This window comes from Acipenser ruthenus, chromosome 36 (assembly GCF_902713425.1).
Source record: "Acipenser ruthenus chromosome 36, fAciRut3.2 maternal haplotype, whole genome shotgun sequence".
NCBI classification, from domain to species: domain Eukaryota; kingdom Metazoa; phylum Chordata; class Actinopteri; order Acipenseriformes; family Acipenseridae; genus Acipenser; species Acipenser ruthenus.
Window position 1 is genome coordinate 9,488,846 of NC_081224.1, and position 27,602 is coordinate 9,516,447.

Here is a 27,602-nt window from a genome sequence, read left to right on the forward strand (position 1 = left end):
GTTTTAGTTCTGCAAATTATATACATACATGTGTTTAATAAAACCTGGCTAAACAGTACAGACAATCACATATGGGAGATAATGCCATCAGTTGTGAAAAAAAAAAAAAAAACGCTTCTTCATGTCAATACCATATTGCTTAATTAAAAAACAATATTGATGTATTCCGTTTATCATAACGTTATAGGGTAATGGTAATAGAAATATGCTATATCAAAAACTGGCTCGCACATGCCACCTTGTGATCTTTTTTGGTATCGCACAAGTAAATTCTACTGTTTTGTTGTACCCGTGCCCCACACAGGCACGTCTTTCACACGGAAACGCGAATGCTAAAGAAAGATGCTTGATTTTACTGTTGGATTGTCTGCAGTTCATTTACTTAAAGAGCAGAAATATGTAGGTGGCAGAATGGCGAAAAAAGTCCCACTACACCCCTTTTTATTCCATACACTGGAGATATACAGTACACTGAATATAGACAGCAGAAAAAAGGGGGTGGGTTTGCCGAATTGAGGGCGGTGTCATGGCAAATTTCGCCCCCCTGACAAATTTGTCCCCCCCTGAGTCATGTGACATATTAGCGTACGAGTCACGTGACGATTAAGTTTCGCGATGCGAAGAGAGGATCGGGTAAAATATCTCGGCATTTTACTGACTGAAAGTTACGTTTGCTTTTTTTTTGCCATTTATTCGTATTATATTTATTTTTTTATATTTATCAATGTTTTTTGTATCATAAATGGTTGTATTTAATTTGATTGCTTTTGTTTTACTTACTGAAAATTACGTTTGCGTGTTTTTTTACATTTATTCGTATTATTATTAGATTTATTTTTAATATTTAACAATGTTTTTTGTATCATAAATGGTTGTATTGCATTTGATTGCTCTTCACGTGATTACATAATAGCTTTTACAGTAAATATAAAATACATTAAATATTGTTTAATTACATATATATGCTAATAAATAATAATAATAAAGTAGAACAGCTTAAATGATCACAACTGTAACGCAAACGTTATATTAAAATTGTAACTTTTCAAATAAACAAAATGTTTATAACAAACAATAAGTTAGAAGTATAGTCTGGTAATAATTTCTACACATTTGTGGGTAGTCATGTTGATGTTTAGTCTTGCTATACTTATGGATCACAATCAGGGAGTTGTCATGATTACATACAGTTGCAGACAACATTTTTGACACCCTTAATTAAAGATCATTCAAGACGCTTTTTATTTTTTTATTTTTTTTATTTGAATTGTTGTCAAATCTGGTTACCATTAAGGTCGCGTATAAGCCTTTTGTGTGTAGATGACTTTGTATAGTTATTTCATACACTGCAATACCAGATGTTTCTTTAAATCCTTGGCTGTTAATGGTGGATTTTTGCGAGCTGCTCGAACAATTCTTTATGCTATAGTCGTAATTTTCCTGGGACGTCCACTTCTTTCCATCGTTTCAGTTGAATTAGTCTTCAAATACTTCTTGATTATTGTGGATTTTTGTATTACGATTTTTTTTATCCACAACGCTCTTTATCGATTCCCCTTCTGCTGTAGTAGTTACTGTAACAAGTGGGTTTCTCACATCTAGATCCAACTCCTTTGTTTTGACCATGCTGTGCTAAGTGCACAAACTATTTTGCTTCAGTTTCTGTGCATGTTTTACAGCTAATGTTTTTTTTTTTTAATAATATTGCTAAATTGATAAGTAGCGGTTTCTAATTGATTAATAGTGACTAACTCAATTAAGACTAACCTTAACTTACAGACTTTAATTGAAAATGTGCCAATAAGTTTGTGATCAACAAATATTGTTATTTACTCCAATAAGGCAGTATGATTAATATAGGTTATACTGTAGCTTCAGTGTATATTGTGAGAAATATTTAGGGAATGTTAAAAATTAAAGGAATTAACAGGTCAAAAGGTTTAATATTTAGCATTATTCATGCATGGTCTTGCACTAAATCTGCAAACAAATTTCTCTTAGTTTAACCATATAACTTGTCATAAAAAAATGAAGTAATACACCCTCATTGTATGTGTTGCCTCTTCCTACAGTGTTTGTCAGATCATTGGCATCATCCTGGAATGGAGCCTATCATTTCTCAAAGCAGGTCTGCAGATTGGTTGTTGTTCCTTTGTTATCAGTAATACTGTATATGCATTTGTTGATTTCCATTACACGAGAGTAGATGTTAAAACTTCATGCTGATTTGAACTCGGCTCTCGCCAAGATAAGCACCAACTAAGACGTAGCTTTACAGTAAACTAATGTGATCCATATGTGTCTCCATCCATTTACGTTTCCTTCCATATGATGATGTAGATATCCTTCTGTCTGGTGTTAATGGCTGAAGTGCAATGCTGGCTCCAGGGATCAGCTTATTTTGCCTCCCTGGCGCATCAGCACACACAACGGCTGCGATGCTGGCTCCGGGGATCAACCAAAGTGCGGCCTCCCCAGCGCATCAGCATGACAACCGTCTGGATTGAGCTAAGTAGGGTACATCTCTGGGGTTTTCAAGTGGGCACCTTCCATCCTCAGTGTTTCGTCGACTAGCCCACGACACCTCAAGAGGGCTCGACGGTGATTCTGGCGTCCCAGCATCATCCCCCTCCGTCCCCCACTCAACTCAGCCCAGCTTACTTACCTGTCCCCAGCCAGAATCTTTCCGTCTCAACCACAGCCAGTTGCTGCTCCTCTCTGCTGCTTCAGATAAGTTCTTCACTGTGCGACGCAGATCTTGGCCACTGAATCTGACGTCTCTGAGAAACCGGGTTGTAGAGTGTGCCACAAATCCTCGACAACCCACTTTCACTGGGTAAACCCGAAACTCTCCATCCTCGCTGTTCCGCTTCTGTGGCTAGTTGAGCATACCGCAGTTTCTTCCTCTCATCCGCCTCATCCACAGCATCCTCCCATGGCACTGTTAACTCTACCAGGTGAACAAGGCGTGCTGATCCAGACCACAAGACAATATCTGGTCGAAGGTTAGTGGTGGCAATCTCAGGTGGAAAAATAAGCCGTTGACCAACATCTGCCAGCATATTCCAGTCTCTAGCAGCTTCCAGTTGTCCTGGGCGAGGATTGGTTTTAACACCTTTTCTTGGTGGTTGCTCTCCTGGGCGGAGGAATGTTGTCTTTTGTGTGTAATGTTTTGATGGAACAGGTGGCAACTTATTGGTCATGTTACGCTTGTCTTCCAATGCTAAGGCCAAACATCGCAGCACCTGGTCATGGCGCCAAGTAAACCGTCCTTGGCTAAGAGCCACCTTACATCCTGTCAAAATGTGCCTTAATGTTGCAGGTGATGAACACAAAGGACATGAGGGATCCTCTCCTACCCAGAGGTTTAGGTTCTGTGGTGATGGGAGAACATCATATGTTGACCTGATGAGGAAACTGATCCTGCTCTGTTCCATTGACCATAGGTCTTGCCAGCCAATCTTGCGTTGTTCCACACTCTCCCATCTCATCCATTCTCCCTGTTTGGCCTGGGAAATGGCCTTTATACACCTCATCCTCTCCTCCTGCTTTTGCACCTCGTTGACTACCAGCTTCCTCCTTTGAGCTGGGGCCGCCTTGTGCCATGTAGGAGGAGTTGAACTGAAACCAAGACCCCCTCTTCCATGCTGAACTTGCCCCATGATATCACCAATTCGAAGGGCAGCCTTTGCATCTTTCACAGCTTTCTTTGCCGCCCACTTTCTTCCAGTTTTAAATATGTATGAAGCCAAATTATATCATATGCTATAAAATAAGAATGTTTCTTCCATAACTTCGAACACTCAAAAGTACAAATTTGGAACTAGAAGCAATGTGATTGTTAACCACTACATATTGTCCCTGACTTTAGTGTCTATAATTCAGGCTCTTAACTAATGAAGCATAGAGGATGTCAGATTTGTGTAAATGCTAGTTTAGAAGTCAATGTAGATCCGAGTTGTCCAGTCTTAGTGCTGGTGAACCCTTAACAGAGCACTGCATGGCGAGCAGAAATCTGAACTCAATCATTTAGTGAGTTGTGTATCAGTTGTAGTAGTCAGAACCAGAAAGACATTCACAAAAAAGGCACAACATGTTGAAAAATGTAACAAACTTTATTTTCTGTATTCTTCACAATAAAACATGATCAGTACATGATCAGATTGCATATTTCCATTGTAAAGTGCTATCCAGGACTTAATGCGTAAGCAGTGGTGAAAAAAAAAAAAAAAAAAAAAAAAAAAGCTATACTGTAGGTCAGCTTTGGTAAAAAGCCCACTCACCACGTCAAGGTCCTGACCTATGGAGTGGGGTGTTAGGAGCAGGTTTAACAGAACTTTAAAATGCCTTCTCACATAACCCACAAAAAAGAAAGACTTTAAAGAGGCTGTCTGTCTAAAAATGACATTTCATACTGTTAACTTGTATAGTATGTAATTGTCTAATATCATTTAATAGGAATGGAAATCGAATTTGAAATTGAAGCATTACATGTACTGTCTGAAACATGTACATGTAAAATGTGAAGTTGTTTATTACTTCAGAATTACATTTACTGTACTTTTATATCATGTTACACCCACCTTATTTGGCACAATTTCACTTCAATACAGTGAATAAACCCCTCCCCCAGCTGGTTCACAATAACTACATTAAACAAGGTGGGTGTTAGAACTGACATCCAGTTTACTTTGGATATCTCTGCCCTGGAAATACTCAAGTCAGGCAATAATTCAGTAGCTCAGAAACTAAGACTACCATACCAATTAAAAATGAAAGTGCAAAAGCATCTGCAATATTTCTCCAAATAAAAACGTCTCAATACAGAATCAAGGTCTCCTGAAAAAAAAAGTCTTCAAAATAAGTAGTTGTGTGCTCATGAAAAATAAACACTGAAGACAATGAGCCTTATTAACAATGCCCTACTGTACATATGTAAATAGCTATAAATTATGGTAAAGTTGTTTGACAGGCATTACCAAATTTTAGTGTTAGTATAATATACTAAGCTGGAATGCTTAGTATAAAATGTTCAGAAAAACACACAGTAAAAAACAAAATAATAAATCTGTTTCACCTTTACTTACCATGCTTACCCATGTGTGTAACTCTGCAAATGGAGCACATATACTCCTCCATACTTATGAGGTCATCTGGCTGTAGATCTTCACACTGGCCATGGAACCATTCGCCACACCTCCCGCATTCCACCATCAGCTCCAGTGCAATCCTGTATGGTCTCCTGCATGTGCAGTAGACCTCCACATCACAGAAATGTACCTCTGGGAGGGGAGTTCTCTCACAGCTCGGGAAAGGAGTAAGAGATCCAGCTACAAAACAAGAAAAAAGATGATCACGCATTTGCTTTTGATCATAACTTACCTGAGGCTGTTTGCGATGGTAAACAGTCCACAGTCACTACATCCCTGCTGCTGCTGTACATGTGGCCACCCAATCCAAAATGTCTTTCCACTGTACTGCAGCAGTGATACGACCTGGGAACGGAAATCATGGTTATTATTAATTCCCAAAGAGTCAAACACATTTAAATGTGGCACCCTTTTTTTTGGGGGGGGGCAGTCATTGTTGTCAATGGGTGTTGCATCTTTTTGTACTAGAAATTGTCCTGATGCACCTATCTGTACAAAACATAGCAGATTTCCACCCCCTGTGGATGACACATTAATCACATTACAGATGGATGTCATGTGACAATGTGACACTTGCTCTAATTAGTCTGTAAACTGCAACCTGTTGTCAAATGATGTTTTGTGAGCACATGCTTACAATCTGTTTAACTGGCTATCAAGAAAGTTTGTTACCAGACTAAGCTCTTAGTTTTCTACATATTACAGACTACATTTAAATTCTGTATGTTCTTCCATTTTTTGTGTGACCTCACTATAAAAGTTTAATGATGTAATACTCACCGATCATGTACCATGGAGAAACAACTTTGATTGGCTTCAGTTCTGGGGTAACAGTCTTCACCCTCTCAAATCTCTGGCATGCTTCACAATTCAGGATCTTAAGGGAAACAGTAATGATGAAACAAGTAATACTTAAATCATGAATGGAAAAGCGACAAGAAGCAAAAAAATTAGGTTTTTAAAAAATAAAAAAGTACCCATTGCTCCACGTCCTTTACAATCCCTTTCCAGTAAAATCGTTGAATGATTTTCCCCATCATTCTCTTGATCCCAAAGTGTCCTGCGTGAACTTCATTGAGAATGGCAGTCTTCTCCTCTTCATCGGTCACAACCCTACAGAGACACTCTCCATTCTTCTCAGGGACATACAGGTACTTACCTGACAGATAAAACAAAAGGAAAGATAATACTACAGTAAATACTTCAATGAGTGGAGGTTTTTAAATGAATGTTTTTAAAAAGAATGAGCTAAAACCTATTCAAAAGAATCAGAACCACTGACAATACTGACATGTGGAAAACTGTCTCTGCCCTTTATAATGGTCATTTCTTAGACTCAAGTTACATCATTTATATATATATATATATATATATATATATATATATATATATATATATATATATATATATATATATATATATATATTCTTTAATACAAATTCTGTTTTCTGGTACTCACATTTCTGCTATTAGTTATATATAGAGAGATGTTTTAATCTTTTAAACCTTTTCTTACACACACACGTTTATCATTTATTTAAATGTCTATGTTCATCTTCAAAAATACAGGACGGCTTCAATAACTTATAATGTATTAATATTAATTTTCGATATTTTTTATTTTTTTTACCTTTCAAAACGAATGTACTGGCTTTCTTTCTGATACCCCTCTTCTTTGGTGGCTTGTTCAGGATACTCACCTGTGCTGAGGTAGCGATATACCGCTCTCAAGTGATCCATATCGATTGATAAATGTAGTTTTCTGAGGGGGAAAAAACACAGTATTACAAATTTGTACTGTAAAAAGAAAAATGATTTGATTACAATTGTATGACGGCACCAACGAACTCCAACTGTCAGTGTCAAGATCTGTGGAGCAAAAGCAGTGACGCGCATAGCAACAGAACGTTGACATGTCACATGACTCAGGGGGGGACAAATTTGGCAGGGGGGCAAAATTTGCCATGACAGCGGCAGTTTCTTTATTAAATACACAGTGCCGTTCCTAATGTCCGGTTTCGAGAAAGTGGAAAGTTGGCAAACCCACAGCTCAACAATTCATTAATGCAAAAATATATCAATGTAGGGAAATCCAAAAAAATTTTTTTTAAAAAGATTATATATCATACAATATAATTCTTTCAAACCCGTTCAAAGTTTTCTGCCCCCGTTCCTAAGAAGATTCTGACGCTGGTACACTCCGGACCAAGTTCAAAATACATTATTATTATTATTATTATTATTATTATTATTATTATTATTATTATTATTATTATTATTATTATTAATTAGCTTAGCAGACTTACAGTGGTTGCAAAATATTAAAATACAGTTAAGTGTTAGTACACATGAGAGGTGGCCCTGGTCTCTATAACCAGACAGCTATTTACAGATTTAAAGAGAGAGTGTACATTTACAGCTCCCCACAACTCTACTTTGGTTAGGTGTTTAGATAAAAGGGTAATTGGAAAGGGGCTCAGGAGGCTGAGAAATAAAGAATATATAAGTCTGTAGTATGCTTTTGCAGAATTCAGCATGCAGGGTTTCTACTGGATGTTTATCCCATCTTGTGTAGTCTTGTTGACTGACTGGACCCCACACCTCGCTTCCACATAGTACAATGGGCTGGATAACACTGTCAAATATTTGTATCCTAGATTCTAACAGGTGTATTTATTTTATAAAGCCTAATTTTGATGGCATAAAAAGCTCTGCAGGCTTTTTCTTTTAATGCATTCACTGCCAGGTTAAAGCTCCCTGATGCATTGGTGGTCAGGCCTAGGTATGTGTATTGTGTGGTGTTCTAGGGGGGACTGGTGTAGAGTGAAGAGGTACCTGCTTCCTTGAGATCTGGCCTTTTTTTGGAAGATCATCATTTTGGTATTTTTCATGTTTACTGTCAGGGCCCAGGTCTGACAGTACTGCTCTAGCAGTGACAGGCTCTGCTGCAGCCCCTGTTCAGTGGGCGACAGCAGGACCAGGTCATCTGCGTAGAGCAGGAATTTCATTTCTGTGTCGTGTAGAGTGAGGCAAGGGGCTGCAGACTGCTCCAACACCGTTGCTAATTCATTGATGTAAATACTGAACAGTGTTGGACTCCAGCCCTGTCTCACTCCACGACCCTGTTTGAAGAATTCTGTTCTTTTGTTGCACATTTTTATTCCGCACTTGTTTTCTGAGTACATTGACTTTATTATGTCGTAAACTTTACCCCCTTCACCACTTTGTATAATTTTATAATTTAAACCTTCATGCCAAATGGAATCAAATGCTTTTTTAAAGTCTATAAAACAAGAGAAATGTTCCTTTATATTTTTGTTGTACATGTTTGTTGATTAGGGTGTGTAGGGTGTAAATATGATAAGTGCAGTAATTTGGTAGGAATCCAATCTGACTCTTACTCAAGACACTGTGTTCGGTAAGGAAGGCCAGTATTCGGGTATTGAAGATACTGCAGAATACCTTCTCCAGAGTACTGCTTGCACAGATGCCTCGGTAGTTGTTGGGGTCGAATTTGTCTCCACTTTTGTAGATTGGGGATATAAGCCCTTGGTTCCAGATGTCAGGGAAGCAGCCTACCTTTAGTACCAGGTTGAATAAATTCAGCAGGGTCTCCTGCAGTTTGGGGCTGTCGTATGTGTGTGTGTATTATATATATATATATATATATATATATATATATATATATATATAACATTTTTCTCAGTTTTTTAAATACAAAATTTTTAAATACAAAACAGTAAATAATGCCAGATGGGACTGGTTTAAATTTGTGTGTTTTTTAAGCCTTTTCTTATATATATATATATATATATATATATATATATATATATATATATATACACTACCGGTCAAAAGTTTTAGAACACCCCCATTTTTCCAGTTTTTATTGAAATTTAAGCAGTTCAAGTCCAGTGAATAACCTGAAATGGTACAAAGGTAAGCGTTAAACTGCCAGAGGTGAAAAAAAAAAGTTTAGGTTACCAAAAACTGAAAAATAATGTACATTTCAGAGTTATACAAAAAAGCCTTTTTCAGGGAACAAGTAATGGGTTAACAACTTACAGCTGTTCTGCAGCAATGGAAGTAAATTAAGCCTTGAAAGTTGATGCTAACAATTCCTACAGGTGTCCCAACTTTTGTTGATTACTTACAAACCCTCTGTCTGTATAAAAGCAGTGTTGGAACAGACTGTGTTACTACACCCTCTTAAGCATTATTTGGACAGTATTGTACTGCAGGAAGTAGTATATTGCTCTCATAATGGCGAGAAAAAGGCAATTAACAAAGGAAGACAGACAGACCATTATAACCCTTAAAAGTGTAGGTCTTTCCTTTAGAGAAATTGCAAAGAAAGCCAAGGTGTCAGTGAGTACAGTTTCCTACACCATCAAAAGGCACTTGGAAACTGGAGGAAACTCTGACAGGAAGAGGTCTGGCAGACCCAAAGCCACAACAGAATCAGAAGACAAGTTTCTGAGAGTCAACAGCTTGCGTGATAGGCGGCTCACAGGACAACAGCTTCAAGCACAGCTTAACACTGGTCGAAGTAAGCAAGTCTCAGTTTCAACTGTGAAGAGAAGACTTCGAGCTGCAGGTTTGACAGGTCGAGTGGCAGTAAGAAAGCCATTGCTAAGATGGCAAAATAAGAAAAAGAGGCTTGCCTGGGCCATGAAGCACCGCCAGTGAACTACTGAAGACTGGAAGAAGGTCTTATGGACCGATGAATCAAAATTTGAAATCTTCGGTTCATCACGCAGGGTTTTTGTACGCCGTCGAGTAGGCGAAAGGATGGTTCCTCGGTGTGTGACACCAACTGTCAAACATGGAGGAGGAAGCGTGATGGTCTGGGGCTCTTTTGCTGGATCCAGAGTTGGCGACTTGCACAGAGTGAGTGGCACCCTGAACCAAAACTGCTACCACAGCATTTTGCAGCGCCATGCAATACCCTCTGGTATACGCCTAGTTGGTCAGGGGTTCATCCTACAGCAAGATAATGACCCAAAACATACCTCCAGGCTATGTCAGAACTACCTTAGAAGAAAAGAACAAGACGGTAGGCTTCAAATCATGGAATGGCCAGCACAGTCTCCAGACTTAAACCCCATCAAGCTGGTTTGGGATGAACTGGACAGAAGGGTGAAAGCAAAGCAACCTACAAGTGCAACACATTTGTGGGAACTTCTGCAACAGTGTTGGGAAGAACTTTCCGAACAATATTTGATTTCCATTGTAGAAAGAATGTCACGAGTGTGTTCGGCTGTTATATCTGCAAAAGGTGGCTACTTTGATGAGTCAAAAATTTAGATTAAATTTTGTTAAACAAAACGATTCCATGATTTCTTTTTTATCTCCAATTGTTTATTTGTTCTATGCTTTAATTTCAGAGTACATTGAGACATTAAACTGCGTAAATTTCAATAAAAACTGGAAAAATTGAGGTGTTCTAAAACTTTTGACCGGTAGTGTATATATATGATTTTCTTTATATATGTATTCTCTATATGCAGTGCGTTGATAGGCTTGTTGTACATTATCAGTACAGAACAGGTGTCCTTAGTTCATCAGCCTTGTGCAGATTAGGTTTAGGAGCTGCTCTTGATCTCCCTTAGCTCAGTGGGGGCAGGGTGGGCTGGCTGGGTGAGGGCTACAGCATATCTGTGCTGGTTGCTGTGCCAGGCTGGGCTGAGCTGAGCTGGGCTGGGCTGGGCTGGCCTGGGGGGTTGCAGTGTGGGCTGATGATGTCCAGCCTGTGTGTGGGGGTTTCCACTGGGGGGTCACCCTGGCTCCTGCCTGTGCTGTGCTCTGCGCCTGTCCTTGCGGGGCAGGACTGGCTGGGTCTCGGCTCAGGGCGTAGTCTTTCAGGGTCTTGGCAAAGATCTTGACGCCCTGCTGATTCAGGTGCAACCTGTCGTAGAGGTGCTCTCTGGGTGGGTTGGTGGGCCAGGTGGACTCTGGGGAGCTCTGTGCAGCCTCTGGAGATCTCTGCATTGATGCCATTAATGATGTGCTGGGGGTGTCGTGTCTGGGCAGCAGGGTGGAGACGATGATTTTGGCGTCGGAAGTGCTGTATGGCTCTCTCTGCCACCCTTCTCACTGACCTGGCCACCCCTCCCACTGTGAGGCCAGGTCGATGAGGATGGTGCGGGGGCTCCCCAGGGTGGGCCTGGTCAGCAGCTGCAGGGCTCTCTCTGTGTTTGCACACCTGATCTTCATCACACCCTGGCCTGGGAGCAGCCGCCGCTCGTCTAGGTATTTCCTATTTGAATCAAAGAGAATGGCGGCACTGGGCTCTTTTGTATCCTGTGTGTTTGGGCGGGGTCTGTGCTTCAGGGCCATGTCACTAACAATGTGAGTGAACTCCGTGTGTGGGGTGGGGGGAGGTTGTGTGGGCAGTGTGTGTGTCAGTGTCAGTGTTTGTTTGTTCTGTGTCTGTCTGTTTGTTAGTCTGTTTATTTTGGCCATAGCACCTTTTTGTTTCTGTCAAGTATTTTTGTTTTGTTTAGCTTATTTTATTTTGCAACAGCGCATTCCCTTCATTTCACTCGCAGTGCTGTGTGTTTCCTCCATGTACTGTTTTATTCTTTTTAGTTGTTTGTAAGCCAGGGTTTGTAGCATATGTTGTTTTGGCCTTGTTTCTTTTTGGCTCTGGGTTTCACTATAACATTGTTGTTGTTGTTGTTTTAGCTTTGGCTTGTCATGGTAATGCAGGATTCTCCCCAGGAATTCTATACAGCCGGAGGGCAGAACATTATAGCCGGGAGCACTTTTAACGGAAAAATAAACTTGCCTTGCCTTTGCATATATAATACAACAAATAATGTGTTGTCTTTCGTTGACTATATCTGGTTGCTCGTTTTTATGTTCTAAATTTTATTTTCCATTACTGTTTTTATTATGGTAAATTACCATAGACACTCTACGATTTGACTGGGGAAAGATAACGTAGGTTTATTGGAGTTCACAAAAAAAAAAACAGTAACCTTTTCACTTCCTTTTTAGCTTAATTATTGAGCTGTTGCTTCATTTAAATTGTTTTCTTTATGTTAAGTCTTCAGGGCGTTTTGTTAATACACATCTATTTTTGTTTTTCACTGTTCTACATTTTTTTAATGTAACTGTTAATTTTAACCATTTTTTAACACAACAGTGCTCACACACATTTGATCACCATCATAAATGTTGCATGAAACCGGTGTGTAATAATCCAGCACCTCTGCACTTAAGCATTCGTATGTCAGCTGACAAGTGTTCAGCTGATACCCCATCACGCCTTTCTTCTTAAAGACGTACAGTCTCTATATATGAACCTCCAATATCTCTCACAAGCACCTGGGTACATATTGTTGCCATATCACAACAAAAGGAATATGCTTTTTTTTGTGCATATGTATAGCTATTATGTACAATATATCACCTTATAATACGACAAGAATGGACTGAATGATAATACCTGAAAATAATTGTAATATTTTTTTAATAAAGTATCCGGCCCAAATACAGTATTAGGCGGTGGATTGCGTCGATCGCTGGTTTATTTTGACCTCCTGCATTCATTGTCACTATTTTTGCTTTGAAAATAATTGGTTATTTTTTTAGCAGTAATTTTTTAACGTTTTTAAAAAACCCGCCCCTTCAACTCTTAGATTTGTTAAATGTTCTTTTTTCACCCAGCAACTGATCTAGTCTGCCAAAACAGAAGCGCAGTCAATCCTTATTGTTAAAAGCACGGGCGGATTGGTTGTTAAAAGCACATTAGCATCTGCAAGACGGGCGGATCCGTTGTTAAAAGCACATTAGCATCTGCAAGACGGGCGGATCCGTTGTTAAAAGCACATTAGCATCTGCAAGACGGGCGGATCGGTTGTTAAAAGCTCATTAGCATATCCAGGACGGGCGGATCGGTTGTTAAAAGCTCATTAGCATCTGCAAGACGGGCGGATCGGTTGTTAAAAGCTCATTAGCATATGCAAGACGGACGGATCGGTTGTTAAAAGCTCATTAGCATCTGCAAGACGGGCGGATCGGTTGTTAAAAGCTCATTAGCATCTGCAAGACGGGCGGGTCGGTTGTTAAAAGCTCATTAGCATCTGCAAGACGGGCGGATCGGTTGTTAAAAGCTCATTAGCATATCCAGGACGGGCGGATCGGTTGTTAAAAGCTCATTAGCATCTGCAAGACGGGCGGATCGGTTGTTAAAAGCACATTAGCATCTGCAAGACGGGTGGATCGGTTGTTAAAAGCACATTAGCATCTGCAAGACGGGCGGATCGGTTGTTAAAAGCTCATTAGCATCTGCAAGACGGGCGGATCGGTTGTTAAAAGCACATTAGCATCTGCAAGACGGGCGGATCGGTTGTTAAAAGCACATTAGCATCTGCAAGACGGGCGGATCTGTTGTTAAAAGCTCATTAGCATCTGCAAGACGGGCGGATCTGTTGTTAAAAGCTCATTAGCATCTGCAAGACGGGCGGATCGGTTGTTAAAAGCTCATTAGCATATCCAGGACGGGCGGATCGGTTGTTAAAAGCTCATTAGCATATGCAAGACGGGCGGATCGGTTGTTAAAAGCACATTAGCATATGCAGGACGGGCGGGTCGGTTGTTAAAAGCTCATTAGCATCTGCAAGACGGGCGGATCTGTTGTTAAAAGCACATTAGCATCTGCAGGACGGGCGGATCGGTTGTTAAAAGCTCATTAGCATATGCAAGACGGGTGGAGCAGTTGTTAAAAGCTCATTAGCATATCCAGGACGGGCGGATCGGTTGTTAAAAAGCTCATTAGCATCTGCAAGACGGGCGGATCGGTTGTTAAAAAGCTCATTAGCATATCCAGGACGGGCGGATCGGTTGTTAAAAGCACATTAGCATATCCAGGACGGGTGGAGCAGTTGTTAAAAGCTCATTAGCATATCCAGGACGGGTGGAGCAGTTGTTAAAAGCTCATTAGCATATCCAGGACGGGCGGATCGGTTGTTAAAAGCACATTAGCATATCCAGGACGGGCGGATCGGTTGTTAAAAGCACATTAGCATATCCAGGACGGGCGGATCGGTTGTTAAAAGCACATTAGCATATCCAGGACGGGTGGAGCAGTTGTTAAAAGCTCATTAGCATATCCAGGACGGGTGGAGCAGTTGTTAAAAGCACATTAGCATATCCAGGACGGGCGGATCGGTTGTTAAAAGCACATTAGCATATGCAAGACGGGCGGATCGGTTGTTAAAAGCTCATTAGCATATGCAGGACGGGCGGATCGGTTGTTAAAAGCACATTAGCATATCCAGGACGGGCGGATCGGTTGTTAAAAGCTCATTAGCATCTGCAAGACGGGCGGATCGGTTGTTAAAAAGCTCATTAGCATATCCAGGACGGGCGGATCGGTTGTTAAAAGCTCATTAGCATCTGCAAGACGGGCGGATCGGTTGTTAAAAGCTCATTAGCATCTGCAAGACGGGCGGATCGGTTGTTAAAAGCTCATTAGCATCTGCAAGACGGGCGGATCGGTTGTTAAAAGCTCATTAGCATATCCAGGACGGGCGGATCGGTTGTTAAAAAGCTCATTAGCATCTGCAAGACGGGCGGATCGGTTGTTAAAAGCTCATTAGCATCTGCAAGACGGGCGGATCGGTTGTTAAAAGCTCATTAGCATATCCAGGACGGGCGGATCGGTTGTTAAAAAGCTCATTAGCATCTGCAAGACGGGCGGATCGGTTGTTAAAAGCACATTAGCATATCCAGGACGGGCGGATCGGTTGTTAAAAAGCTCATTAGCATCTGCAAGACGGGCGGATCGGTTGTTAAAAAGCTCATTAGCATATCCAGGACGGGCGGATCGGTTGTTAAAAGCTCATTAGCATCTGCAAGACGGGCGGATCGGTTGTTAAAAGCTCATTAGCATCTGCAAGACGGGCGGATCGGTTGTTAAAAGCACATTAGCATATCCAGGACGGGCGGATCGGTTGTTAAAAGCTCATTAGCATCTGCAAGACGGGCGGATCGGTTGTTAAAAGCTCATTAGCATATGCAAGACGGGCGGATCGGTTGTTAAAAGCTCATTAGCATATGCAAGACGGGCGGATCGGTTGTTAAAAGCTCATTAGCATCTGCAAGACGGGCGGATCGGTTGTTAAAAGCACATTAGCATATCCAGGACGGGTGGAGCAGTTGTTAAAAGCTCATTAGCATATGCAGGACGGGCGGATCGGTTGTTAAAAGCACATTAGCATATCCAGGACGGGCGGATCGGTTGTTAAAAGCACATTAGCATATCCAGGACGGGTGGAGCAGTTGTTAAAAGCTCATTAGCATATCCAGGACGGGTGGAGCAGTTGTTAAAAGCTCATTAGCATATCCAGGACGGGCGGATCGGTTGTTAAAAGCACATTAGCATATCCAGGACGGGCGGATCGGTTGTTAAAAGCACATTAGCATATCCAGGACGGGCGGATCGGTTGTTAAAAAGCTCATTAGCATATCCAGGACGGGCGGATCGGTTGTTAAAAGCACATTAGCATCTGCAAGACGGGCGGATCGGTTGTTAAAAGCACATTAGCATCTGCAAGACGGGCGGATCGGTTGTTAAAAAGCTCATTAGCATCTGCAAGACGGGCGGATCGGTTGTTAAAAAGCTCATTAGCATCTGCAAGACGGGCGGATCGGTTGTTAAAAAGCTCATTAGCATCTGCAAGACGGGCGGATCGGTTGTTAAAAGCTCATTAGCATATGCAGGACGGGCGGATCGGTTGTTAAAAAGCTCATTAGCATCTGCAAGACGGGCGGGTCGGTTGTTAAAAAGCTCATTAGCATCTGCAAGACGGGCGGATCGGTTGTTAAAAAGCTCATTAGCATCTGCAAGACGGGCGGATCGGTTGTTAAAAAGCTCATTAGCATCTGCAAGACGGGCGGATCAGTTGTTAAAAGAACATTAGCATCTGCAAGACGGGCGGATCGGTTGTTAAAAGCACATTAGCATCTGCAAGACGGGCGGATCGGTTGTTAAAAGAACATTAGCATCTGCAAGACGGGCGGATCGGTTGTTAAAAGCTCATTAGCATCTGCAAGACGGGCGGATCGGTTGTTAAAAGCTCATTAGCATATGCAAGACGGGCGGATCGGTTGTTAAAAGCTCATTAGCATATCCAGGACGGGCGGATCGGTTGTTAAAAGCACATTAGCATATCCAGGACGGGCGGATCGGTTGTTAAAAGCACATTAGCATCTGCAAGACGGGCGGATCGGTTGTTAAAAAGCTCATTAGCATATCCAGGACGGGCGGATCGGTTGTTAAAAGCACATTAGCATATCCAGGACGGGTGGAGCAGTTGTTAAAAGCTCATTAGCATATCCAGGACGGGTGGAGCAGTTGTTAAAAGCTCATTAGCATATCCAGGACGGGCGGATCGGTTGTTAAAAGCACATTAGCATATCCAGGACGGGCGGATCGGTTGTTAAAAGCACATTAGCATATCCAGGACGGGTGGAGCAGTTGTTAAAAGCACATTAGCATCTGCAAGACGGGCGGATCGGTTGTTAAAAAGCTCATTAGCATCTGCAAGACGGGCGGATCGGTTGTTAAAAGAACATTAGCATCTGCAGGACGGGCGGATCGGTTGTTAAAAAGCTCATTAGCATATCCAGGACGGGCGGATCGGTTGTTAAAAGCACATTAGCATCTGCAAGACGGGCGGATCGGTTGTTAAAAAGCTCATTAGCATCTGCAAGACGGGCGGATCGGTTGTTAAAAGAACATTAGCATCTGCAAGACGGGCGGATCGGTTGTTAAAAGAACATTAGCATCTGCAAGACGGGCGGATCGGTTGTTAAAAAGCTCATTAGCATATCCAGGACGGGCGGATCGGTTGTTAAAAGAACATTAGCATCTGCAAGACGGGCGGATCGGTTGTTAAAAGCTCATTAGCATCTGCAAGACGGGCGGATCGGTTGTTAAAAGCTCATTAGCATATGCAAGACGGGCGGATCGGTTGTTAAAAGAACATTAGCATCTGCAAGACGGGCGGATCGGTTGTTAAAAGAACATTAGCATCTGCAAGACGGGCGGATCGGTTGTTAAAAGAACATTAGCATCTGCAGGACGGGCGGATCGGTTGTTAAAAGCTCATTAGCATCTGCAAGACGGGCGGATCGGTTGTTAAAAGCTCATTAGCATCTGCAAGACGGGCGGATCGGTTGTTAAAAGCTCATTAGCATCTGCAAGACGGGCGGATCGGTTGTTAAAAGCTCATTAGCATCTGCAAGACGGGCGGATCGGTTGTTAAAAGCTCATTAGCATATGCAAGACGGGCGGATCGGTTGTTAAAAGAACATTAGCATCTGCAAGACGGGCGGATCGGTTGTTAAAAGAACATTAGCATCTGCAAGACGGGCGGATCGGTTGTTAAAAGCTCATTAGCATCTGCAAGACGGGCGGATCGGTTGTTAAAAGCTCATTAGCATATGCAAGACGGGCGGATCGGTTGTTAAAAGAACATTAGCATCTGCAAGACGGGCGGATCGGTTGTTAAAAGCTCATTAGCATCTGCAAGACGGGCGGATCGGTTGTTAAAAGCTCATTAGCATATGCAAGACGGGCGGATCGGTTGTTAAAAGCTCATTAGCATCTGCAGGACGGGCGGATCGGTTGTTAAAAGCTCATTAGCATATGCAAGACGGGCGGATCGGTTGTTAAAAGCTCATTAGCATATGCAGGACGGGCGGATCGGTTGTTAAAAGCTCATTAGCATATCCAGGACGGGCGGATCGGTTGTTAAAAGCTCATTAGCATATGCAAGACGGGCGGATCTGTTGTTAAAAGCACATTAGCATCTGCAGGACGGGCGGATCGGTTGTTAAAAGCTCATTAGCATATGCAAGACGGGCGGATCGGTTGTTAAAAGCTCATTAGCATATGCAGGACGGGCGGATCGGTTGTTAAAAGCTCATTAGCATATCCAGGACGGGCGGATCGGTTGTTAAAAGCACATTAGCATATCCAGGACGGGTGGAGCAGTTGTTAAAAGCTCATTAGCATCTGCAAGACGGGCGGATCGGTTGTTAAAAGCTCATTAGCATCTGCAAGACGGGCGGATCGGTTGTTAAAAGCTCATTAGCATCTGCAAGCCGGGCGGATCGGTTGTTAAAAGCTCATTAGCATCTGCAAGACGGGCGGATCGGTTGTTAAAAGCTCATTAGCATATGCAGGACGGGCGGATCGGTTGTTAAAAGCTCATTAGCATATCCAGGACGGGCGGATCGGTTGTTAAAAGCTCATTAGCATATGCAGGACGGGCGGAGCAGTTGTTAAAAGCTCATTAGCATCTGCAAGACGGGCGGATCGGTTGTTAAAAGCTCATTAGCATATGCAGGACGGGCGGATCGGTTGTTAAAAGCTCATTAGCATATCCAGGACGGGCGGATCGGTTGTTAAAAGCTCATTAGCATATGCAGGACGGGCGGATCGGTTGTTAAAAGCTCATTAGCATATCCAGGACGGGCGGATCGGTTGTTAAAAGCTCATTAGCATCTGCAAGACGGGCGGATCGGTTGTTAAAAGCTCATTAGCATATGCAGGACGGGCGGATCGGTTGTTAAAAGCACATTAGCATATGCAGGACGGGCGGATCGGTTGTTAAAAGCTCATTAGCATATGCAGGACGGGCGGATCGGTTGTTAAAAGCTCATTAGCATATCCAGGACGGGCGGATCGGTTGTTAAAAGCTCATTAGCATATCCAGGACGGGCGGATCGGTTGTTAAAAGCTCATTAGCATATGCAGGACGGGCGGATCGGTTGTTAAAAGCTCATTAGCATATCCAGGACGGGCGGATCGGTTGTTAAAAGCTCATTAGCATCTGCAAGACGGGCGGATCGGTTGTTAAAAGCTCATTAGCATATGCAGGACGGGCGGATCGGTTGTTAAAAGCTCATTAGCATATCCAGGACGGGCGGATCGGTTGTTAAAAGCTCATTAGCATATGCAGGACGGGCGGATCGGTTGTTAAAAGCTCATTAGCATCTGCAGGACGGGCGGATCGGTTGTTAAAAGCTCATTAGCATATGCAGGACGGGCGGATCGGTTGTTAAAAGCTCATTAGCATATCCAGGACGGGCGGATCGGTTGTTAAAAGCTCATTAGCATCTGCAAGACGGGCGGATCGGTTGTTAAAAGCTCATTAGCATATGCAGGACGGGCGGATCGGTTGTTAAAAGCTCATTAGCATATCCAGGACGGGCGGATCGGTTGTTAAAAGCTCATTAGCATATGCAGGACGGGCGGATCGGTTGTTAAAAGCTCATTAGCATCTGCAGGACGGGCGGATCGGTTGTTAAAAGCTCATTAGCATCTGCAGGACGGGCGGATCGGTTGTTAAAAGCTCATTAGCATATGCAAGACGGGCGGATCGGTTGTTAAAAGCTCATTAGCATATGCAGGACGGGCGGATCGGTTGTTAAAAGCTCATTAGCATATGCAGGACGGGCGGATCGGTTGTTAAAAGCTCATTAGCATATGCAGGACGGGCGGATCCGTTGTTAAAAGCTCATTAGCATATGCAAGACGGGCGGATCGGTTGTTAAAAGCACATTAGCATATCCAGGACGGGCGGATCGGTTGTTAAAAGCACATTAGCATATCCAGGACGGGTGGAGCAGTTGTTAAAAGCTCATTAGCATATCCAGGACGGGTGGAGCAGTTGTTAAAAGCTCATTAGCATATGCAGGACGGGCGGATTGGTTGTTAAAAGCTCATTAGCATCTGCAGGACGGGCGGATCGGTTGTTAAAAGCACATTAGCATATCCAGGACGGGCGGATCGGTTGTTAAAAGCTCATTAGCATCTGCAAGACGGGCGGATCGGTTGTTAAAAGCTCATTAGCATCTGCAAGACGGGCAGATCGGTTGTTAAAAGCTCATTAGCATCTGCAAGACGGGCGGATCGGTTGTTAAAAGCACATTAGCATATCCAGGACGGGCGGATCGGTTGTTAAAAGCACATTAGCATATCCAGGACGGGTGGAGCAGTTGTTAAAAGCTCATTAGCATATCCAGGACGGGTGGAGCAGTTGTTAAAAGCTCATTAGCATATGCAGGACGGGCGGATTGGTTGTTAAAAGCTCATTAGCATCTGCAGGACGGGCGGGTCGGTTGTTAAAAGCTCATTAGCATATCCAGGACGGGCGGATCGGTTGTTAAAAGCTCATTAGCATATCCAGGACGGGCGGATCGGTTGTTAAAAGCTCATTAGCATATGCAGGACGGGCGGATCTGTTTTTTTCAGCCGGGTGGCGACAGACGCTTTGCTGGGCGGCCAGCCCAGGTTAAAAGGCCTGGGGAGAACCCTGTAATGTTTCCACTGCTGTTCTAGCTTTAGCTGTGGGATGTGTAGCAGGGCACTGGAAAATGTGTGTATTTTGTGGGTGTTTAAACTGTGTTTTGGTGTTGTGTGTATTAATTAATTAATTAATTGTTTGAAAGCCAGGCGCTCCGTGGGGATAGCCTAGCTGTTGTGTTTGGTTGCGGGGAAAGGCAGCGTGTGATTGGCTGTGCTGATCCCTAACCAGCAGGAGGCCGTGTATTGGCGGAGTTGCGGTTAGCTTAAAAACAAGCTGCAGAGGTTCTTCTGGGCTGCTGAAAAGCCACAGGACTTGTGACAGTCTGCTGGGCTGCTCCAGAGGGATTGGAATCCCGCTGGTGAAATACAGGAACTGAAGACCGCTGACGGCTGGGTGTTTAACCAGGGTCAGGGTTGCAGTGTTTACAGAAGAAGAAACTGCAACCGCTGGTGACCGAGTGTATATCTAGGGTCGGGTAAGAGCAGGGAATAGCTCCAGGATTTAATGCCCGCCTGTGTAGTGAGATCACAGCAGGACCTCCTGTTTTAGGGAGCAGCGCTAGCCGTCTTCACGTCATCTTTTATTTGTAGTTTTTGTATTGTTTTATTTTTGCCTTCTGTACCGTGTGCTGTATGTCCTCTGTGTGCTAGCATTGTTGGTAGCGTCACATGAGTTTTCTGTTCATTCATGTATGTATGTATGTATGTATGTATGTATGTCTGAATCAACACCTGTAACAGCTCTCATGATAACATTTCCGCTGCTATTCACTCTTTGGCTGAGGGTTGTCACGGTAACGTTCCCGCTGCTCTTGTCGCTTTGTCTCCTGGTGCCGTTGATCCTGTTTTTGCTGCTTTTGTCTTTGAGAGTGTGGATCTGATGGCTGTGTTCTAGCTGTTGTCTTTGAGAGTGTGGATTCCTGATGGCTGTGTTCTAGCTGTTGTCTTTGAGAGTGTGGATTCCTGATGGCTGTATTCTAGCTGTTGTCTTTGAGAGTGTGGATCCTGATGGCTGTGTTCTAGCTGTTGTCTTTGAGACTGTGGATTCCTGATGGCTGTGTTCTAGCTGTTGTCTTTGAGAGTGTGGATTCCTGATGGCTGTGTTCTAGCTGTTGTCTTTGAGAGTGTGGATTCCTGATGGCTGTGTTCTAGCTGTTGTCTTTGAGAGTGTGGATTCCTGATGGCTGTGTTCTAGCTGTTGTCTTTGAGAGTGTGGATTCCTGATGGCTGTGTTCTAGCTGTTGTCTTTGAGAGTGTGGATTCCTGATGGCTGTGTTCTAGCTGTTGTCTTTGAGAGTGTGGATTCCTGATGGCTGTGTTCTAGCTGTTGTCTTTGAGAGTGTGGATTCCTGATGGTGTGTTCTAGCTGTTGTCTTTGAGAGTGTGGATTCCTGATGGCTGTGTTCTAGCTGTTGTCTTTGAGAGTGTGGATTCCTGATGGCTGTGTTCTAGCTGTTGTCTTTGAGAGTGTGGATTCCTGATGGCTGTGTTCTAGCTGTTGTCTTTGAGAGTGTGGATTCCTGATGGCTGTGTTCTAGCTGTTGTCTTTGAGAGTGAGGATCCTGATAGTTGTGTTCTTGCTGTTGTCTTTGAGAGTGTGGATTCCTGATGGCTGTGTTCTAGCTGTTGTCTTTGAGAGTGTGGATTCCTGATGGCTGTGTTCTAGCTGTTGTCTTTGAGAGTGTGGATTCCTGATGGCTGTGTTCTAGCTGTTGTCTTTGAGAGTGAGGATCCTGATAGCTGTGTTCTTGCTGTTGTCTTTGAGACTGTGGATTCCTGATGGCTGTGTTCTAGCTGTTGTCTTTGAGAGTGTGGATTCCTGATGGCTGTGTTCTAGCTGTTGTCTTTGAGAGTGTGGATTCCTGATGGCTGTGTTCTAGCTGTTGTCTTTGAGAGTGTGGATTCCTGATGGCTGTGTTCTAGCTGTTGTCTTTGAGAGTGTGGATTCCTGATGGCTGTGTTCTAGCTGTTGTCTTTGAGAGTGTGGATTCCTGATGGCTGTGTTCTAGCTGTTGTCTTTGAGAGTGTGGATTCCTGATGGCTGTGTTCTAGCTGTTGTCTTTGAGAGTGTGGATTCCTGATGGCTGTGTTCTAGCTGTTGTCTTTGAGAGTGTGGATTCCTGATGGCTGTGTTCTAGCTGTTGTCTTTGAGAGTGTGGATTCCTGATGGCTGTGTTCTAGCTGTTGTCTTTGAGAGTGTGGATTCCTGATGGCTGTGTTCTAGCTGTTGTCTTTGAGAGTGTGGATTCCTGATGGCTGTGTTCTAGCTGTTGTCTTTGAGAGTGTGGATTCCTGATGGCTGTGTTCTAGCTGTTGTCTTTGAGAGTGTGGATTCCTGATGGCTGTGTTCTAGCTGTTGTCTTTGAGAGTGTGGATTCCTGATGGCTGTGTTCTAGCTGTTGTCTTTGAGAGTGAGGATCCTGATAGCTGTGTTCTTGCTGTTGTCTTTGAGACTGTGGATTCCTGATGGCTGTGTTCTAGCTGTTGTCTTTGAGAGTGTGGATTCCTGATGGCTGTGTTCTAGCTGTTGTCTTTGAGAGTGTGGATTCCTGATGGCTGTGTTCTAGCTGTTGTCTTTGAGAGTGAGGATCCTGATAGCTGTGTTCTTGCTGTTGTCTTTGAGAGTGTGGATTCCTGATGGCTGTGTTCTAGCTGTTGTCTTTGAGAGTGTGGATTCCTGATGGCTGTGTTCTAGCTGTTGTCTTTGAGAGTGTGGATTCCTGATGGCTGTGTTCTAGCTGTTGTCTTTGAGAGTGTGGATTCCTGATGGCTGTGTTCTAGCTGTTGTCTTTGAGAGTGAGGATCCTGATAGCTGTGTTCTTGCTGTTGTCTTTGAGAGTGTGGATTCCTGATGGCTGTGTTCTAGCTCTTGTCTTTGAGAGTGTGGATTCCTGATGGCTGCGTTCTAGCTGTTGTCTTTGAGAGTGTGGATTCCTGATGGCTGTGTTCTAGCTGTTGTCTTTGAGAGTGTGGATTCCTGATGGCTGTGTTCTAGCTGTTGTCTTTGAGAGTGTGGATTCCTGATGGCTGTGTTCTAGCTGTTGTCTTTGAGAGTGTGGATTCCTGATGGCTGTGTTCTAGCTGTTGTTGCTTTGACTCTGGGTTCTTACAATGACGTTCCCGCTGCTGTTGTTTTTGCTTTGCCTCTGGGTTGTACTGAAACACTGAGGCATGATGGGTGTCCTGTTGTAGTTTCATTTTTTGTGGCTCTGGTTCTTGATAGAGTCGTGCTATCTCCGCTCTTTTTTGCTTTTTTGTGCATGGTAATGACAATTGGGAAGTTTGGCCTGTGACTTATGGCTGATCCTGGTGCTTTGTTTGATTGACTGGGTCATGGTAGTACTGCTGAATGGGCTTTGGTCGATCCGGCGGTGAGTTTCTTGTTTTTGGTGACTTACTGTTGGTGTTCAATTATCCTTTCCCTGTTTGTGCTTCATATAATACTCATGTCTTTTGTTTTCTTTTGAATTAAGATAAATGGCTGATAGTAGCAGTGTTTCAGACCCTTGGAAAATTAAAAGAAAATATCATAGTTAATATTATGAATATGTCCATATTGTTATTCAAAGTAGTTTAATCTGCAATTTTATTGGCAATTCCAAAAGAGCGGAGATAGCACGACTCTAATAGAGACAAATAAATTAACTGACAATGTGAGTTGCCGCTCAAAAGATAAAGACAACGAAACTTCATTTTTTACAATACTGCAGAAAGAATTGGCCAGTCTACAAAAATAAAGAGATGTAGCATTTCACATGAATGGCATCTGGTTTAATTCAGTCATATTAAGAGTTGTAATGTTCTTACATTAGGGTTGCCACCTTTGAGATACAAAAATACCGGACGCCCTATCCCCTCCTATTGTCTTCTTCTTCATTTGTCTCTGCCATTGTGACTAACGTTACAGTATGCTACTTAATAGTTTTGCGCTTAGCGTTACAGTATGCTACTTCATAGTTTCGTGCTTCTTCATTCAAAGGGCTCTCAAACGCAGCGCGCATGCTCACACCAGATAACACACAGCGGTGAGCACACAAGAAAAACATCACGGCACAGCGTTTTGGTGGCTTACGTTGTTACCTCAATTCTTTCTGGTGCATTTACACACCGCTGTGTTACAGTATTTGAATTTCACTCATACAAGCACAACATGTTATATTAAATTGTTTATTGTAACACATTTTTTAAGAACATATCCAATACATTAGAATGCTTAGAATTACCGGACATCTTCCAAAAAAACCGTACAGGGGGTCAAAGTACATAAAAATACCGGAAAGTCCGGTAAAATACCGGCGGGGTGGCAACCCTGTCTTACATATTCTTCATGATTAGCATTGAGGGGAAATGCAATGATTGTGTTTTTTTCTTTATAGGAGAAGAAGAACAAAATGGCATGGTTCAAAACCAGAGTGTTTAAAGGTAATATCATTTATATGTACTTCATAAAATAAAACTATATTGGGTTTGTTTTTGGAGTAGCTGGATTCAGCTCTGTAAATGTTCCCTTCTTGTCTGATCAGAATCAAGCCCAAATTCAAGGGCAGGTGGAGAGCTGACTCAGGAATAGAAACACCCTGGAGATATAATAATAAAACAAGAGTCAATTCTGAGGACGTAGATAATTGACCAATATACATCTCCCTGTCTGAACATAATAGTAAAAAGGAAAGTTATTACAATTAAGAGGAAAGGTGCGGACAGGAAATTGGCTGTGCTGTAAGAAACTGTTGTACATTTATATCAATCGGCTAAATTTCTTTTTGTTTCTGAATTTTAGTGTATGAACATGGAGGACGAAATACAGAGATCTGTGAACAATTTACAAGGAAGATTGAAGAAAAAGGAAATTGTGAAGTATCAGCTTGTACTGACATTAAGTCTTTTCTGTATGTTCATGAAGTTACCCGGGTTTTTCATGACATTAAGAGTGCACTGAATAGTGCTGGAAATAACAGTAAGTATATTAGCTATGTTAATTGAACATCTCATTAATAAAGCTGCAAAATGCATAACCATACCTGTCACACAGCTGAACTGGAAATGGATGAGCCTCTAATATATTATATTTTTTAAAGTTTCATATCCAAGGCTTTCAAATCTTTGTTATTGCCTTTTATTAGCAAATTATTGCTAGAAAGAGGAAGCAACTGAACACTCGTTTATACAGCCACTTTAAATACCCCAACCTCCCCCCTGCAGCGAAAGTGTAAATTCATTTAAATCTGTCTGGTGCCACTGTTGAGCTGGTACTGAGATTGACTTCAATAGAAATAAATCTATATTAAATCAAATACCCAAGTTAGATACTGCATTTATATTGGAAAGACAGCCTGGATTGATATAAAAACTACTTTATTTGCTTCATCATACACTATGCTGGTACAGAGCTTTTAAAAAATAAAATGAAATACTAGTACCTGTAATTTAAATAAACCATGCTTTACTGTAAATGTCTATGGGAGGTAAAAGTAACAAATTAAATAATGAATTAATTAAATGTTAAATTTAAGCAAGTATCGAATATTTAATTTTATCATCATATAATAAATACTAGCATTAAATATTAAATTCATGTATCAAATGTTAAAGTTTAACATCAAATAATAAATTCAACATTGAATATTAAATGCAAGCATTGAATGTTAAATACTACCATCGAATGTTAAATGCAACAGTCAAATGTTAAAAACTAGCATATGAGCTTAAATATGAGCTTTATACATTCATGTGTCTTTCATCCATTCGATGTAGGCTTTATCCAGTCAGTGTGTCTTTTATGCATTCGTTGTGCACTTTGTCATTCGATGTGTTTTTTATCCATTCGATGCTTGCACTTGCAAACTATCAATCAATCCCATCCGCCCCGCCCGTTCCCACCCCTTCCACATCGGGGAGATCGGTGTTCCTCCTTGTTACCTGTTAACCTGTTCAGCCAATGAGAGGCTTTGATTTTCAAACTGAAATACGGTAGCTGTCTTGTGCCGTCTGTAGAAATTAAAAATGGTCTTGTTGTTTAACATTCGACTGTTGCATTTAACATTCAATGGTAGTATTTAACAGTCAATGCCTGCATTTAATATTCAATGTTGAATCTATTATTTGATGTTAAAATGTAATATTTGATACATGAATTTAATATTTAATGCCAGTATTTATTATTTGAGGCTAAAATTCAATATTCGATACTTGCTTAAATTTAACATTTCAGGAATTGTCATTCATTATTTAATTTTTGTTACTTTCACCTCCCATATATGTCTACCTTTACCATCAATAAAATACAGGATTTCTGTGGGGCTCGTAATACAGTGAAACTTTCTGGCATACAATATAGATCCATGTCTGGTGGTGGCTAGCCTTCTTCTTTGATGAACTACGCTGTGTGTGCAAGTCCTTTCAAAGCAGAGCTCGCCCTTTAGTACCAAAGCTGAAAGAAGAAAAACAGAAAGATAATGCTTCCTGGGTTAGTTTAAATACTCAGTGAATGGCTAAACTTTTAACAGTAGTAAACCCAACCTGGAGCTCATACAAATTTAAACTTGACACCACAAATCAGCAAGGAGTGCATGGCAGGAAAAACTATGTCATGTTAATACAGTCAGCACTCGGATATCCGTTACCCAGATACACGTCAGTCACGTTTTACTGCCCTTGTATTAAGAATGAAATCAATCCCATTATATATATATATATATATATATATATATATATATATATATATATATATATATATATATATATATATATATATATATACACACACATACATACATACACAGTGCCTTGCAAAAGTATTCAGACCCCTGACCAATTCTCTCATATTACTGAATTACAAATGGTACATTGAAATTTTGTTCTGTTTGATATTTTATTTTAAAACACTGAAACTCAAAATCAATTGTTGTAAGGTGACATTGGTTTTATGTTGGGAAATATTTTTAAGAAAAATAAAAAACTGAAATATCTTGCTTGCATAAGTAATCAACCCCCACACATTAATATTTGGTAGAGCCACCTTTTGCTGCAATAACAGCTTTAAGTCTTTTGGGGTAAGTATGTACCAGCTTTGCACACAGTGTCGGAGTGATTTTGGCCCATTTTTCTTGGCAGATGTGCTCCAG

General features: G+C 41.9%; 1 protein-coding gene and 1 long non-coding RNA gene across 2 annotated transcripts in view; one reads left to right on the plus strand and one right to left on the minus strand.

The window, feature by feature from the left end:
* Window positions 1–27,602, plus strand: part of LOC131706694 (uncharacterized) — a 50,880-nt gene that overhangs the window by 1,119 nt on the left and 22,159 nt on the right. Inside the window, exons 2-3 of the mRNA XM_059008280.1 lie at window positions 24,855–24,900; window positions 25,259–25,435. Of these exons, the coding sequence (XP_058864263.1) occupies window positions 24,870–24,900; window positions 25,259–25,435 (208 nt within the window). The 5' untranslated portion in view covers window positions 24,855–24,869. The remainder of the gene's footprint in view (window positions 1–24,854; window positions 24,901–25,258; window positions 25,436–27,602) is intronic.
* Window positions 5,986–7,090, minus strand: LOC131706695 (uncharacterized). The gene is made up of 3 exons (XR_009310745.1): window positions 6,781–7,090; window positions 6,128–6,309; window positions 5,986–6,027 (listed from the first exon to the last, which is right to left on the minus strand). It is a non-coding gene; the product is annotated as an uncharacterized LOC131706695 (long non-coding RNA).